Below are 15576 nucleotides of genomic sequence, written 5' to 3'. Positions count from 1 at the left end.
ATAAAAATGAGATCTGATAATTAAAAATCACGTAGGATTCTGACAGATCTGGTTACAAGTACCCAAATACTTGGAATAATGTATGATTTGTGCGAATTTAGTACAATTGTTTAATTTATTTTGATCACATTAATTGGAATAATGAATGTAATCCGAAAAATGACAGCTATTTTGCATAATTGTATACATGAAAAAAAGCATATTCTTATGGAATTGTGTGTGCATTCACATGTGTGTAAAAATCATGTGTGTCTAAGACCAGTTTTACAGTTTTACTTTCACTTTACTACTGAGTGGGATTTTGGGCGAGAGGACCTACCAAGCCACCACTACGAATGCGCCAAAGCTAAAAAGATCAAAAAGAAATTCTAGGGCTCTGGGCTATGGGCCTCTGCATTTGGATACTGTGTACAGACTTTTTACACACGTGTGATGTTTGAGGCAGAAAGGGCGAGTATGACTTTTTTTGTACAGCACCACCAACTACACGTATGTTTCATTGTCACCTGTCCACGTGTCGTTTTATAATTAGCTCCAGACCCCAAGCAGCGGAGCGAATGCGAATCCCCCTAGTAAAAAGCTGGGCAGTCCAAATCCCTGTACCAATGGATTTATTACCTTTTACACCTTTTGCTATTTTTTGGTTTCTTCTTTTAATCATAAAAAGGCGATAATTATTAGACCGAAGGGAAAAAGAAAAAAAACACAATTAAGCAAAGGAGAAAGGAAAACGAACATGTGGACAGCTTTGTGTTCTTTTATGCCCTAAATAGGAAAAATTATTGCATGTAATCATAATATCAGTGTTATTTAATTCATGTATTATAGAGTTGGGTTATGAATTTATAAATTTAAAATTGATTTTTATTAAAAGATTGGTCACACTATCATGCAGTATTACTAATTAAAATGTTATTATTTATTTTTAATAAACAAATATTTATTGTCCACTTTTTATAAGCAAATATAAAGTCAAAAGGGCATGTTAGACCAAGTTTGGATGGTTAATTTTATATTGGTCATTTATGTTAAAATTGAATGACCATATATATATGACCTTCACCTGCTCTAGATTTTATAGTGGAATGTTAGGTTAGACTGCTAGGAATGACTCGTGGGAAACAGTCATACTCAATCAAGCTCCAAAGTCGCCTTTAATTAATTAGTTGACAAGGCTTTACTTCAAAATTCAAAGTAATATTAATTAAAGTGCATCAATTGCCAAGCTCTACTTGAATGAGTGAAGGTGCACCAGTCATCATTATTTTATAATTTTTAATCAACAATTATTATCCCTGTCATATAATGATATAAACTCATAATTTTGTCGGTCATTGGCCACGTACCAACACAATTTATTTATTTACTTTTTTTTTAAGCGAATGAAGAATAAGTTTCATAATGTATAGCATGTGCAGTCCTTATATATTTAAAATGACTTTCCTGCATCTATATCCATATGTCCATCCTCTCGTTTTATCGGCTATTCTTGATTTTAATCCAAATGATTCAAAAATATCTAAAGGTTATTACATATTTGTCAGTATTATTACCAAACTCCAAGTGGTACATTAAATTTCAGATGAACCCTCTAAGATTAAATGAAAGTTCAATAAAACCTACCACTTTGATCAGTAGCAAAATGGAAAAGTCTCTAATACGAATCTGGCCATGATAAAAAAGCAAAAAGAAAAGAAAAGTGAACTTAGACATAAATTGCAAGTTCTTAGGCTTAGTCTTTAAGCCCATTTGCTCTTGAATTCTTATTGATTTGGAAGAGAGCCTTAATTACTTTGTTTCTTCATCATTCGAATCATCCTCATGCATGTTACGTAAATATTCTAGAAGGATGACACTACAAAAAAAGTGAGTAAAGCACACTCTCTTTAGTGACATAGAATGGGGTGTCAATTAGGCAATAGGGACTGAAGTGTCTCGATTTTAACAAAAATAGGTGTCAATTGGGTAATAGGGACTGAAGTTCCCAATTGACACCCCATGTGCCACCAATAAGGAGTGTGCTTTGCTCACTTTTTTTGTAGTGTGAGGACGTTTTTGTATGCTATTAGACACATACAGTCAGACACCACAATTTTTGAGCGGTTCTAGTTGTGCATGCACTCCACTGCTAGTGCTAGCCTCTCTTTTGGTTATCCGAAAATGATAGAGGGAGAGAGATTGTCTTCATTAATTAGATTCATAGAGGAGACAAAATGCTGTTGAAAATATTGATTGTCCATTTGTCTTGACCTAAATGAATCATTCGAACCATTTTTTGGTAGTATGTGTCAAATGGCATCTCAAGTACAAACTCACTTGAGCCATTTCTTCTATGGCTCTAAATTACATTTCATAAAGCCACGCAAAACTTCAAACTAGTTATGTTGTAGGTTTGTGTTTAGGTGGGGTGCTATAGCCTAATTAATTAGCTAGCTTTTCCCCACTTGGAACTCATTTAGTCATTTTGGTAAGAAATCTGGTGCACCCATTTTGTCACGTTACATTTCACATGACAAAAAGATTTTATTTTGTACCATCGTTATTCATAGTTATTCTTCGAGACACATTTAAATACTTTTTATTTATTATATATATATATTATATCAGAGTAATCCTTAATAAAAAAAAGTGAAACTATAAGGCTATAAGCAGAAATTTAAATATTCTTTAAAAAAGTGGAAAATTAATTTAAGGGGATAAATAAATTTGTATTATATCAATAGTTGGTATCTCATTTAAGAAATCAAAAGTAACAAATTGCAAACAAGTTTATTACGAAGTCAAAACAAGAAGGGGGGCTATTCAGATCACCCAAAACCACTGAGTTGACCACCCGTTCAAATTTTTGCCCATTTTGCCCCTACATAAAAAAAAAAACTCAGTTTTCCAATTTTGGCCTGCCTCCCTTCCTCGCCGCTGGCGCAACCCCACCCCCTCCCCATCGTCGGCGCGACCCACCCACCCCGATCTCCCCTCTCTCTCTTCCATTTCTCTGTCTCCCTCCCTCACCGGACCACCATGGGTGGCTGGCGTAACCCCACCCCTCCCTATCGTCGACCCCACCCCTCCCCATGGGTGGGTCGTGCCAACGATGGAGAGGGGTGGGGTCGACCGATGAAGGGGAGAAGTGGGGTCGCGCTGGCGGTGGGAAGGGGGTGAGGTTGCGCCTGCGGCGGGGAGGGGTAGCCGGCCAAAATTAGAAGTGTGTTTTTTTTAATGCAGGGGCAAAATAGGAAAAAATGGGAAAACATTTGAGGGGGTGGTCAACTAAGTGGTTTTGGATGGTCTGAATAGCCCCCCCAAACAAGAATCGAGACAGATGAGGAGCTATTATTAGTGGGTTCAGCTGGATTGGGTGGGATATAGCCCAGCGAAGCCCACTAACAAAAGTTTGTCAACTCAACAGCCCACTAACCCTTCCAGTAAGCCCACTAAAAGTTTCTTAACCCCTTTTTTTGTGTGTCAGTCTCTCACCACTCTCAATTCAATTCTTCGTTCTCTTTTTATACCTTAATTGGGCATTTAAATTGCGGATTACATTTGATAATTTCTCCCTATAAATTATTGATTAATTGTGTATTTTTTTAATGATGCTTAAGGATATCTCGGAATTTTTTTTTTAAAAGAAAAGAAGTGAAGAACGCCTTACAACCATTCAGACATTTCGTCGAACAAATTGTGGGCGTGCCTACAAATGGTTATTCTAGAAGGATAAACTTGGCGAGTTTGACAAGGCTTTTCTAATGGGCAGATGGTCAGGCAACCACCCTTGTCCCATGGTGGATCCGTCCCTGCCAAGAGTGGCTGAGACCAATTCTTTAGGAATGCTGATGAAGAGTTACAGAAGGCTCCTGAAGCAGGTGCTTAACTTAAGGTCATCATTGGTTTGATCTTTGAGGATATGTACTTATGTTGAATACATTGTTTCATGTATTACTAGTACTTGCCTGGTTGAATTTGAAATTTGGATATTCCATTGCAGGTCATGTTGAGTAAGAAACAAAATTTTGCGTTGATAATATTTGATATTGACTGTGATGACACTCTCTTGCCAATGTTGCCGTTTTTCATACTTGATGTGGGGGCTGGATTTGCCTTTTGATTCCTTTTCCTTTTATCTTTTTAAATTTGTTTTTGGAATTATATTTTGCATTTTGGTTATCATCTACAAAGAGGTGTTTAGTGACTTTCTTAGATTTACATGTTTGATGCGTTTGCCGGTGTTTTTCCAATTAGACCATAGGTGTTTAAATTAAGAGATAAACTTAGATGAGACAGTTATATTAGTGGTCTCACTATTGATGGGAAGTCATGTAATAATCAGTTGGCTTAATTTTGAAATGTTAAATTTAGATGTAGTGGTAAGTGGAAAAGTTAAGATATGACCACCATTTATTGACTAATTATAAGGAACTAATTATGAAGGACACATTTTACCCAAAAATGTAACCTAGAAATCATACCCAAAGTGGTTTGAGTTTTTATTTTTAGGGAGGTTATTCCGACCATCGATCCTTCATTATTGAGTTAACCATTCTAACATATTTTGGACAAATTTTTTCTATTTGACCTTTTTTTGCAAAAAATCATGGAATCACCCAGATACATTCGACAACATGCTACTCAAATGTACTAAGGAGTTCGGCAACTTACAACCGAATAGAATGACAATGTTCGACAGAATACTACTAAATGTCTTTTTTATTTCCATTTGGTGGTTACTTACTAAAAACTTTGCAAATATTCGGCAGTTAAATGCTAAGTAGCCACAAATATTTCGACAGACAAGTGTGGAATGACCGATGAATAAAATTAGAATTTTTTATTTTAAAGGTAAAATTTGAATTTTAAAAATAAGATAATCAACTTGAATTTTAAAATTTGAATTTAGAGGGGTTGAAATAGTCTGACACTTTTATTTTTGGTCGACGGACTGGGGATGGCTTTTAAAAACGGATCAAATGGACTGATCCACGGACCAACCTTGGGCTCAAAATTTAAAAACATTAGGTCTATTGACGGGTCTGAACCGGACCGGACCAAGGCCCAATAGGGACCGTAAGCCACGAACGGGGGTTTACTCGTATAGTCGTATATATACAACTGCGTATTGCTTAACAGATTATTTTTATTTTTATTTTTATTTCTTACAGACATGTCTTTAGTGACTGTGAGCCTGTGAGTAATGGCTATTAAGAAGAGTAAGACTGAGAGTCTGAGACTGAGTGGAATAGAATAGCCGAATAGGCTAGAAAGAAAGGAGAAAAGTGAGAAGACGCTTCTAGGGCTCACTGGCTCAGCCCCCTTTCTACACAGAAGAAGAATAAGAAGAAGAAGAAGAAGAAGATGAGTGTATGGAACTACGTCGTCACGGCTCACAAGCCCACCAACGTCACCCACTCCTGTGTCGGCAATTTCACCAGCCCTCACGAGCTAAACCTTATCATAGCGTATGCCCCTTTCTCTCTGATTTGCTTTAGATTGTAGGTTTTGTTTGCTTATTAGGGTTTATAGGTGTGTGCTCTATAGATGTTTTCAGATTAATCTGGGTTACAAACTTCAGTTTTCGTGCATAATGTAGGCAATTGGGTCTCGGATTATTTTATTTTTTGCTTAATGTTTTGTAATTTCGTATTAAAGCCCCAAACTTTCCCGAAAAAGAATGAATTATTAGTGCATGTAGCTCTGCTTCGAATTCCTTTTCCTTTATTTTTCCAGAAAATTAGGCCTAGATTCTTTTTTGAACTGTAGAAAAGCACCAACAGCTGTAAAACAAATGATATTATGGTCTTCAAGTGTATAAGCTTCAGCGAAAATTATCATTACCATAAATATCCCCTTGACTGAGCTGTTTGATCTTCCATAGTCATATATTTATTTTTAGCAAGATTTCATGTTAAGATTGATTTTTTAACCATTGATGGTTTCTTTAATTTATTGTTCAGGAAATGCACACGTATCGAAATTTTCTTACTTACTCCTCTGGGCTTGCAGGTACATTCTTTTATTTCGTTGTAAAAGATAAAAAAAAAATATATTTTACATTTAATTGCTTACTTGTGACTTGTGTGTTGTTTCTACTAAAGCTCTATTAGCATGAGTTAAACTAAAAGTTTTTTTGCTTATAGCCTATCTTGGATGTCCCAATATATGGAAGAATTGCAACCCTTAAACTTTTTCGGCCTCATGTGAGTATTGCTTTTCATATTTTCCCAAAGATTGTTATTACTTTCATTCTTGGTTATAATGAACTTAATTTTTAACAGGGTGAAGCGCAGGACAGTCTATTTATTTCAACAGAAAGATACAAATTTTGCGTTCTTCATTGGGATGTTGAAACATCTGAGCTTATTACAAGGTTAAACATGAAAACTAAGTGAAATAGTTCTCTTATTTTTAAATATTATTCACAGCAACTGAATAGGCAAATAATCCAGTCTTCTGGACAGATATGATACTATTTTTTAGGTGATTAATCAGTCAATAATTTGTTGAAGTACTCATTTTAAATGGATCGTTGATAGATGACTAATCTTGTACTGATGTTTTTTCTAATTTGACAATTGTATTCCCCTGTTATGCAGGGCAATGGGGGATGTCTCAGATCGTATAGGCCGTCCTACAGACAATGGTCAGGTAGGTCTTTTAATTCTATGACTATCAATTCTTGTAGTAGTTTGCATGTTCAAAGCATTTATGTCCTTTACCTAAACCATATTTTAGTTGCAACTGAGAAATTCACAGAGACATGCTAATATATATTATCTTTATCTATTATTTTTATGCAGATTGGTATAATTGATCCTGATTGCAGATTAATTGGACTCCATCTGTATGATGGATTGTTTAAGGTATGTGGTTTTGAATCTTTTGATACAGCTAATTCCATTTCTTACTAGGAGAAAAGGTCCTTATAAAGTTCAACATATTGCCATTACATTAATGGTTCAGAAATAAACCTTGTGTTCTGTTGCTTTGTCAGGTTATTCCTTTTGATAATAAAGGGCAGCTCAAGGAAGCATTTAACATTAGGTATTTTTTGTTCATTGATCTTCCAATTATATATTCTATTGATTAATCTTCCTGTGAATAAAATGTTCATGACATGTATTTAATCTTCCTGTCAATAACATCTTTTGATGGTATCTTTTCAGGCTTGAGGAACTTCAAGTTTTGGATATCCAGTTTCTTTATGGTTGTTCAAAACCCACAATTGTAGTTCTCTACCAGGTCCGTATCATTCCTTTATATCTTCATGTTTATGTTGTAGCTATTGGTTTTGTTTTTTATCTACATATTGCTTAAAGTTTCTTACTGTTGTTACAATCAAAATTCTTTAAGTTCACTGTATATTTTTATGTTTCCTGTACTGGCTTGAAGATTATTTACACAGATTCTTTGGAAAAACATTGGATTGTAGAGTTTTCACTACATGTGCTATGTGCTAGCGCGCTTCCTGGATAACATAGGTCTATATTAAAATTGTGGGAGGCCTTTTGGGTGTGTATTTGACAAGTCTTGGTTGGGTATCAGATTAGCATGTGCCATGTATTTCTGTAGATGAGAACATGGCACGTAGATGGTTAGACACGCATTCATGGGTAACCTGTTAGTCCTTTTTGTTGTTCTGGCGGTCCAGCAGTGGAATATTTGTGGATGTCCTAGATATTCTTGTACACTTGTATAAGTGTATTTGTGACAAAGGTTTTGATGGTCTTACTTTGGTTGCATAATTGCAGGATAACAAAGATGCCCGCCATGTCAAAACATATGAGGTTGCTTTGAAGGATAAAGATTTTGTTGAGGGTCCTTGGTCACAGAACAACCTTGACAATGGGGCTGATTTGTTAATACCGGTTCCTCCCCCACTTTGTGGTGTTCTTATTATCGGAGAAGAAACAATTGTTTACTGTAGCGCCAATGCATTTAAAGCAATCCCAATAAGACCTGTAGGTTACAGATGTTAAATGAATTTTATTTATGCATTTCATAACTAACTTCTCAAAGAATTGCATGTTGGACTCGGTTATTGATGTATCATTTTGATTTTTTTTTTTTTTTTTCATATTATTCTAGTCCATCACAAGAGCCTATGGAAGAGTGGATGCTGATGGTTCTAGGTATTTACTCGGTGATCATGCTGGGCTACTTCACCTACTTGTTATAACCCACGAGAAGGAAAAGTGAGTTGTAATTTATTTTCCAAAACATCTCCTTGTTTGTGATTGAAATATTATGGTTTAGGGTTGTGACCTTATTTGTTACTAGGATTTTCTCAAGGTATCATATACTCTTATCTTATGTTGTACTTGTAGGGTGACTGGACTCAAAATTGAGCTCTTGGGGGAGACATCCATAGCATCTACAATTTCGTACCTTGATAATGCATTTGTCTATATCGGGTCAAGCTATGGGGACTCACAGGTGTGGTAGTTAGACCTATTGCACGTTAAATGTTCTTTCTGTAAGCAATAAAAGTTTCTTTTATGAAAAATAGGCATTAGTAAACAAATTGTAGAAGGGGCAATACAAATAGTCTATAAAGATCAGATTTGACAGAATAGTGTTGGTTGTTTTCCTTGTGTATCAGCCTTTTCTCAGTTACCCTTTAAAAATCTAGGCTCTAAGCCTCTGACATGATTTAAAGCATCACCGGTCTAGTACTACTCATTGTGTAAGAGATAGAACTATTTTTTATTTATATCAAAAAGAAAAAGAAAGACTACCTCTTTCGATTAGTTCAACTTAGAGAAATTGGAAGTCACATTAGACTTATTGGAGGTACCTTACAGTCTGAAAACAGGAGAGAGTAGGGGAATAGATTGGGGTTGTTGAATAGGGAACATTACTGGATGCTCCTCCTATTTTGCTCACCTCAGCCAAATAAATCTTTTAATTCTAGTTATACTTCTATAATTCTATTTTCTCTTCCCCTACCCCCTAAATGCCTAGTATTATTTTTAAATCAGTAGGGGAACACAGTCTGAAGACTCTGAACGTGCTTATGACTTGGTGGGCCCATTCATGTGTACATGTTATGGCTCATTACATTTTAAGCGAAATAAATATATGCAATTATTCTGATTTAAATTACATTTGATGTCTCGGCTTCTGGCTATTAATCCTCTATATCATTCAAAAATAATTTGCATTATTAAATATTAACACTCCAAAGTGATGCAAACACAGCTTGTAAAGCTAAATCTACAGCCGGATGCAAAAGGTTCATATGTAGAAGTTTTGGAAAGATATGTCAATTTGGGGCCAATAGTTGACTTTTGTGTGGTTGATCTTGAGAGGCAAGGCCAAGGTCAGGTTGTAACTTGCTCAGGAGCTTACAAGGATGGTTCTCTTCGTGTAGTTCGAAATGGAATTGGAATCAATGAACAGGTTTGACTTATTTGAACATTTTCTTGTACCCAAAATTTAATTTTGAGCATATACATGTTCTCACATATTGATATGAGTCACCTGTGCTTTATTATTTGCCTTTGTGCAGGCATCAGTTGAGCTTCAAGGTATTAAGGGAATGTGGTCATTAAGATCCTCGACTAATGATCCATATGACACCTTCCTGGTTGTAAGCTTTATCAGTGAGACACGAATTTTGGCAATGAATCTTGAGGATGAGTTGGAAGAAACTGAGATAGAGGGCTTCTGTTCTCAAGTGCAGACTTTATTTTGCCATGATGCCGTCTCTGATCAACTTGTGCAAGTAGGTTATCTAATTCCTCTATCATTACATAGTTTTTCCTACGTTTTAATGCATAAATATTCTTTCTTTGGATTATTTTAAAATTTTTTAACATGGAAATGTTTGACATGTCTTAGGCCTTAGGTTGTAGTCATGATGAACTGGTTACTCGATGTTTATATATTATGATGTGTTGCACTAAAACTGGGTAAAACTGCTTCTATTTTATATTTAGCCTTGAACTTCAGTCCATGCAATCCTTTTAAGGTCCGTGGTGTTGCCACCAGCCCCACCATTAATCTAGTGGAGTAATGGTGGCTTGTATGTGAGAAGAAAAATAGTTTAGGGGCAATTAGAGGCCTCTTTTCAATTTATACATCAAATGGTTTCTGCTCAATTTTATTTAATGAGTATTTCAAGCCCATCACTAGTTAGAATGGCTGGTTCACGCAAACCCTCAGTGGACTGCTTGTTCACTGTGATTATGCGCTGGTTGATGAATATTGACACTTGTAGATAGATTCAAATTTTCTTGTTAAGTATTGTATCATGTGAATAATGTGGACTCTGAAGTTGATTAGTTTATTTATGATCAAAAGGTGTTGTATGCTGGTTGATGAATTAAAATCGCAGGTCACTTCAAGTTCTGTAAGACTAGTCAGTTCTACATCTAGGGAGCTGAGGCATGAGTGGAATGCTCCGGAAGGCTTTTCGATTAATGTTGCCACTGCTAATGCCACCCAGGTTTGGTTTCTGCTTGTTATAAGTTTGCAAGTAAGATAATAAAACTTGTGTTTCTTATTATAGAAAATAAATTTGTAAGTAAGCACCATTGACAGTTTTAGTTGCTGCAATGGATCACATCAGTTTTTTGTGGGAAATTCTTGTTGTTGAGCCTCTGAGGACCTAGGGGTTATGTTCCCTTTAAATTTTTAAGGCATCTTATACTATTGTAATCTAGAATAGATGGTTTATCATAAGGGATTTCCGTTCGCTCCCAAGAATTTGATCTCCACACCCAAACCCTAATTTAAAAATTTAAACTTTTAACTCAACACACTCCCAAAACACCCTCAAAAAATTATCTCTTATTTCTTTGAAACTTAAACAAAACTATTATTATTATTGATGTTGTTGTTGTTTAAAAGAACAGGCCGGCTATGGCTGACCTTCCATTGTATTTTCTAACTTTTTAAATTTAAAGAAATAGTCCTTACTAATTTTGCAAAGGTGCCATTGGGAATTTCATTAAATCAAATTCTTGTGTGTAAATAGAAGCCCCCTTCTATAATTAGTACTTGGTTAACCTACTAGAATTGCAAATGTGTAGACTGTATATATGCTGTTCCCTGACATGGTTTTTTCCCTGATTGGGAGATGCCTGCATTAACGTCTAGTTAGGCCTGTTGTTGATGCACTAACTGGTTGATGCTTTAATCACTTCTATGACAGGTTTTATTGGCAACTGGAGAAGGACATTTGGTTTATTTAGAAATTGGTGACGGGGTATTGACACAGAAAAACCATGCACAGTTGGACTTTGAGATCTCATGCCTGGACATAAACCCCATTGGTGAGAATCCCAACTATAGCCAGCTAGCAGCTGTTGGAATGTGGACAGATATAAGTGTCCAGATATATTCACTTCCTGACCTGAACCGCATCACAAAGGAGCATTTGGGAGGAGAGATAATACCGCGTTCTGTTCTTCTTTGTGCCTTTGAAGGGGTACGGCTTGAGTTTCTTCGCTAAGTCTTTAGAAAAAAAAAAAAAAACCTATCTTTGCTAAGTATAATCGTTATTTTTATAGGATTTACTCTATTTTTGGGGTCATAAATGTAATGTTTTTGGGTACAACTATGTTATTTTTGGGTCATAAATGTACTGTTTTTGGGAACTTCATAATAGCAAGTTTTATGTGCTATAACTTCATTATTTCCATTTTGGAATCCATCTAAAGAGTTGGGGCATATAGTTAGGGTTCGATCAATGTGGACTTTTTGCAGCATAGATGATGTATTTGTACTTCTCTCATCTATTGTTTTCTCTGGTTCCTTTGCAGAGTTTTACACTGTAGTTATTCAACTTTTAACTATGTTTGCTATTTTCTTTTTATCAGATATCCTACCTGTTATGTGCCCTTGGAGATGGGCACCTTTTAAACTTTATATTGAACACAAGCACTGGTGAGTTAACGGACAGGAAAAAAGTCTCTCTTGGGACTCAGCCCATTACACTCCGTACTTTCTCATCCAAGAGTACTACACATGTATTTGCTGCATCAGATAGGCCAACTGTCATTTACAGTAGTAACAAGAAACTGCTTTACAGCAACGTAAATCTGAAAGAAGTCAGCCATATGTGCCCATTCAACTCTGCTGCTTTTCCAGACAGGTACCTTTCTCCCTGTACCCCATACTCTTAAAATTGTTTACCTATAGGATCTTATCCAATGTTGCTTCCTAATGCAATATGATTTTGCATTTTATGTAACCTGGTGGAAAAAAGGATTACTGATCAGTCAAAATTTCAAGGAAAGATCCTTTTCTTGTACATACAACAAAATTATTTCAGGCTTTGTAAAAATGGTTTGCAGTAAATTATGTGATGAATCTACCAAATTACGATGCACAACTTTTAGTTATCAACTTAACATTGGTCCTGTTATGTGCTGGGCATGAATGCATGATATATTATTCCTCATTACATTTAGCAACTGGCCAAATGTTATATATATTTAATCATGCATGTTTTAATTTTTCTTCTTTAAAAGTTATGGTGATATGGTGGTATCTTAAATATTATTCCCACACCTGTCAAGTGAGATTTACTCAAATTGATAAGTGCTTTCACACTAAATGGACCTTTCCAGTTTCTATAAATTAGCTGGTGCAAATGCAGGATGGATATATAGGTACTGATGGTTATGACCAGCTAGCAATTTAAAAAGGCAAATACTTTCTTAACAAAAAGGAAAAGGTTTTGGTGCAATGTAGACATAACTATAAGCTGGTTAGGCATGACATTGCTTTTCAGTTCTGTTACTACATGGATTGAGGGGTACTCTCACCCCATCCCCTTAAAATGTCAGTTTACTTTTATACAAAGAGAATTAATTAATTTTTCTTTTATTTTTTGCCAACAGCCTTGCGATTGCTAAAGAAGGTGAACTTACTATTGGCACGATTGATGACATCCAGAAGCTTCATATCCGTTCTATTCCACTAGGGGAGCATGCACGCCGTATCTGCCATCAGGAGCAGTCCAGAACTTTTGCCATATGTAGTGTGAAGTATAACCAATCTAGTGCAGAAGATTCTGAAACACATTTTATCCGCTTGCTAGATGACCAGAGTTTTGACCTCATAACATATTATCAACTTGATGCCTTTGAGTATGGCTGCTCCATACTTAGCTGTTCTTTCTCAGATGATAATAATGTATATTACTGTGTTGGGACTGCATATGTTCTGCCGGAAGAAAATGAGCCAACCAAGGTAAGATGGCTGATAAATTCTCCAGAGATGTCACATGAACTGGTAACTTGCTGATTTTAGAAACTGACTACAGTATATCTTCATAAATAATTGTAGGGTCGCATTCTGGTTTTCATAGTTGAAGATGGGAAGCTGCAGCTCATTGCTGAGAAAGAAACTAAAGGGTCTGTTTACTCTCTGAATGCCTTCAATGGCAAACTACTTGCTGCTATCAATCAAAAGATACAGTTATACAAGTGGACGCTCCGGGATGATGGTACTCGTGAGTTGCAGTCTGAATGTGGACATCATGGTCACATACTGGCCCTCTATGTACAGACTCGTGGAGACTTCATTGTTGTTGGTGATTTAATGAAGTCAATTTCGCTGTTAATCTACAAGGTAAAGAGTCATCCCTCTATCTCTGCATACCATGAACTAGTAACTCATCACAAACTCATCCCTCTGCTAATTGGAATCATAGTGGCAGTAGATTTGCTTAGTCCCAGATGGGAAGCTCCTAAGGTTACTACCTTTTGTTATCTGTGGATATAGAAATTGATTTGTGATAAGTGGGATCTTAGGTGGGAGGTGATATCTTTGTAGGGAAAATTAATGACTCGTGGTAACTATCTCATTGTGTCTGCTAGTCCAATGTGAGACATGTCTCTCTTAGTGGCAAAATAGAGGTTCTCTTGTTTGAATTTCTAGGTCCAGTTTTTACTCTGTTTATTGCCCTCTGTCCAGCAATTCAACCACCCTTGAATCTGGAAATGTTGCACGCACAAACTGTTCTTTAGCTGATTCAAAATTTTTTGTTATTGTCTTCACTCTTCAGCACGAGGAAGGTGCCATTGAGGAGCGAGCCCGTGACTATAATGCAAATTGGATGTCAGCTGTAGAGATCCTTGATGATGATGTTTACCTTGGTGCTGAAAATTTCTTCAACCTCTTCACTGTTCGGAAGAATAGTGAAGGTGCAACTGATGAGGAACGGGGCCGTCTTGAGGTGGTTGGTGAGTATCACCTAGGCGAATTTGTCAATCGTTTTCGGCATGGTTCTCTCGTCATGCGATTGCCAGACTCTGATGTGGGCCAGATTCCAACTTGCATTTTTGGTACCGTTAATGGTGTGATTGGAGTCATCGCTTCACTCCCTCAAGAACAGTACATATTTTTGGAGAAGCTCCAGTCAAGCTTGAGAAAGGTGATCAAGGGTGTTGGAGGGTTGAGTCATGAGCAGTGGAGGTCATTCAATAATGAGAAGAAAACCGTAGACGCCAAAAATTTCTTGGACGGTGATCTGATTGAATCGTTTCTTGACCTTAGTCGTAGCAAGATGGATGATATTTCAAAACAAATGCGTGTTTCAGTGGAGGAGCTCTGCAAGAGAGTGGAAGAACTGACAAGGCTGCACTGATCACTTGATGTTATCAGTCGAATGTTTTTATTTGTTAATTCTTTTTTCTTTCCCCATTTTTATGTAACACAATGATGGGACCTTTTTTTCTTTTTTCCCTTTTCTGTTACTTTGGATAGCCTGGGTAGTACATAATGGAATTGTATCTTCGATTGTCATGTGTAAAGTACTCGGAGATGCTTCCTTTAAGTTATGTGGTGTTAAATTACAACAGGAAAACACTGAATGTGCTTTTGATCGGTGTTTTGTTGTTTCCCAGGGGGCATTTAATCATCTACATTTGTTAAATGTATAATGAGTTTTACCATACTCTCGATTTCTCTCAATTTCTTTTTTCATTTTTTCTTACACTTAGATAGTTAGATTAATATTATCTGATTTTTTATTATTATATTCATATTACATTAATTGCAGGGATTGCAATACTTCTTAATTTTAATTAAATTGTGCTACTGTCTTAATCTTTTGTAATTTAGCTTCTAGGCTTCCACAGCACATTCTAAGGTGTCTTCTTCACTTGAAAGTCGCATGACATTGTAAGCCTCCATCTGAAAGTCTGATCCAAATCGAGTTTAAAATGGAACAGTGGAGTCCAACCCGGCCCAATTAAGAAAATCCAACCCGCAACCGACATTAGGAGGCCATGTGTGGTCACTCGTACTCTGATTCTGACTTGGACTCCGACGTGCATTGACACTTGAGCGACGAGCAAGGGCTTGAAAGAGGAGGAGGTCACCACTCACCACTCATGGGCCAAAGAAAGTAATGGAAATGTTGAGTGGTAAGGCATCATTGATGCATGTCTCCAACATGTGCTCTTAGAAATTTCTATCTTGCTGCTATTTCCTGTGCTCCATTTTACATACTTCCCATGTTACCTAACAGTTTATTGACACATGTCTCCGACATCTTTTTTGTATGTTCTTATCAAACAGACAAATGGTTATTTTTGCCATGCAGATTGTAAGCTGGAGAAACTCATCAGA

General features: G+C 36.4%; 1 protein-coding gene across 1 annotated transcript; it reads left to right on the top strand.

Moving 5' to 3' along the window:
* Positions 1-5186: 5186 nt before the first annotated feature.
* Positions 5187-14933, top strand: LOC147297201 (DNA damage-binding protein 1). The gene is made up of 19 exons (XM_086234881.1): positions 5187-5450; positions 5946-5994; positions 6129-6188; positions 6267-6358; positions 6585-6636; positions 6789-6851; positions 6983-7032; positions 7155-7230; positions 7740-7949; positions 8077-8183; positions 8316-8424; positions 9190-9390; positions 9500-9715; positions 10328-10438; positions 11147-11422; positions 11814-12088; positions 12840-13191; positions 13288-13572; positions 14009-14933. The coding sequence occupies exons 1-19, from the start codon at positions 5347-5349 to the stop codon at positions 14588-14590; spliced, it is 3270 nt and encodes a 1089-aa protein (XP_086091007.1). The 5' UTR covers positions 5187-5346; the 3' UTR covers positions 14591-14933.
* The last annotated feature ends 643 nt before the right edge of the window (positions 14934-15576 follow it).

Source organism: Dryas octopetala, chromosome 1 (genome assembly GCF_963921425.1).
Source record: "Dryas octopetala chromosome 1, drDryOcto1.1, whole genome shotgun sequence".
Lineage (NCBI taxonomy): Eukaryota > Viridiplantae > Streptophyta > Magnoliopsida > Rosales > Rosaceae > Dryas > Dryas octopetala.
Note: the sequence above shows the minus strand (reverse complement) of the source record. Positions and strands in the feature narration are given on the sequence as shown.

Bases quoted from the DNA above. Each gene is read 5' to 3' on its own strand.
- LOC147297201 (XM_086234881.1), top strand. From the start codon at position 5,347: ATGAGTGTATGGAACTACGTCGTCACGGCTCACAAGCCCACCAACGTC. The intron at 9,391-9,499 runs GTTTGACTTATT...GCCTTTGTGCAG, and splicing joins GAATTGGAATCAATGAACAG to GCATCAGTTGAGCTTCAAGG. The intron at 12,089-12,839 runs GTACCTTTCTCC...TTTTGCCAACAG, and splicing joins TCTGCTGCTTTTCCAGACAG to CCTTGCGATTGCTAAAGAAG.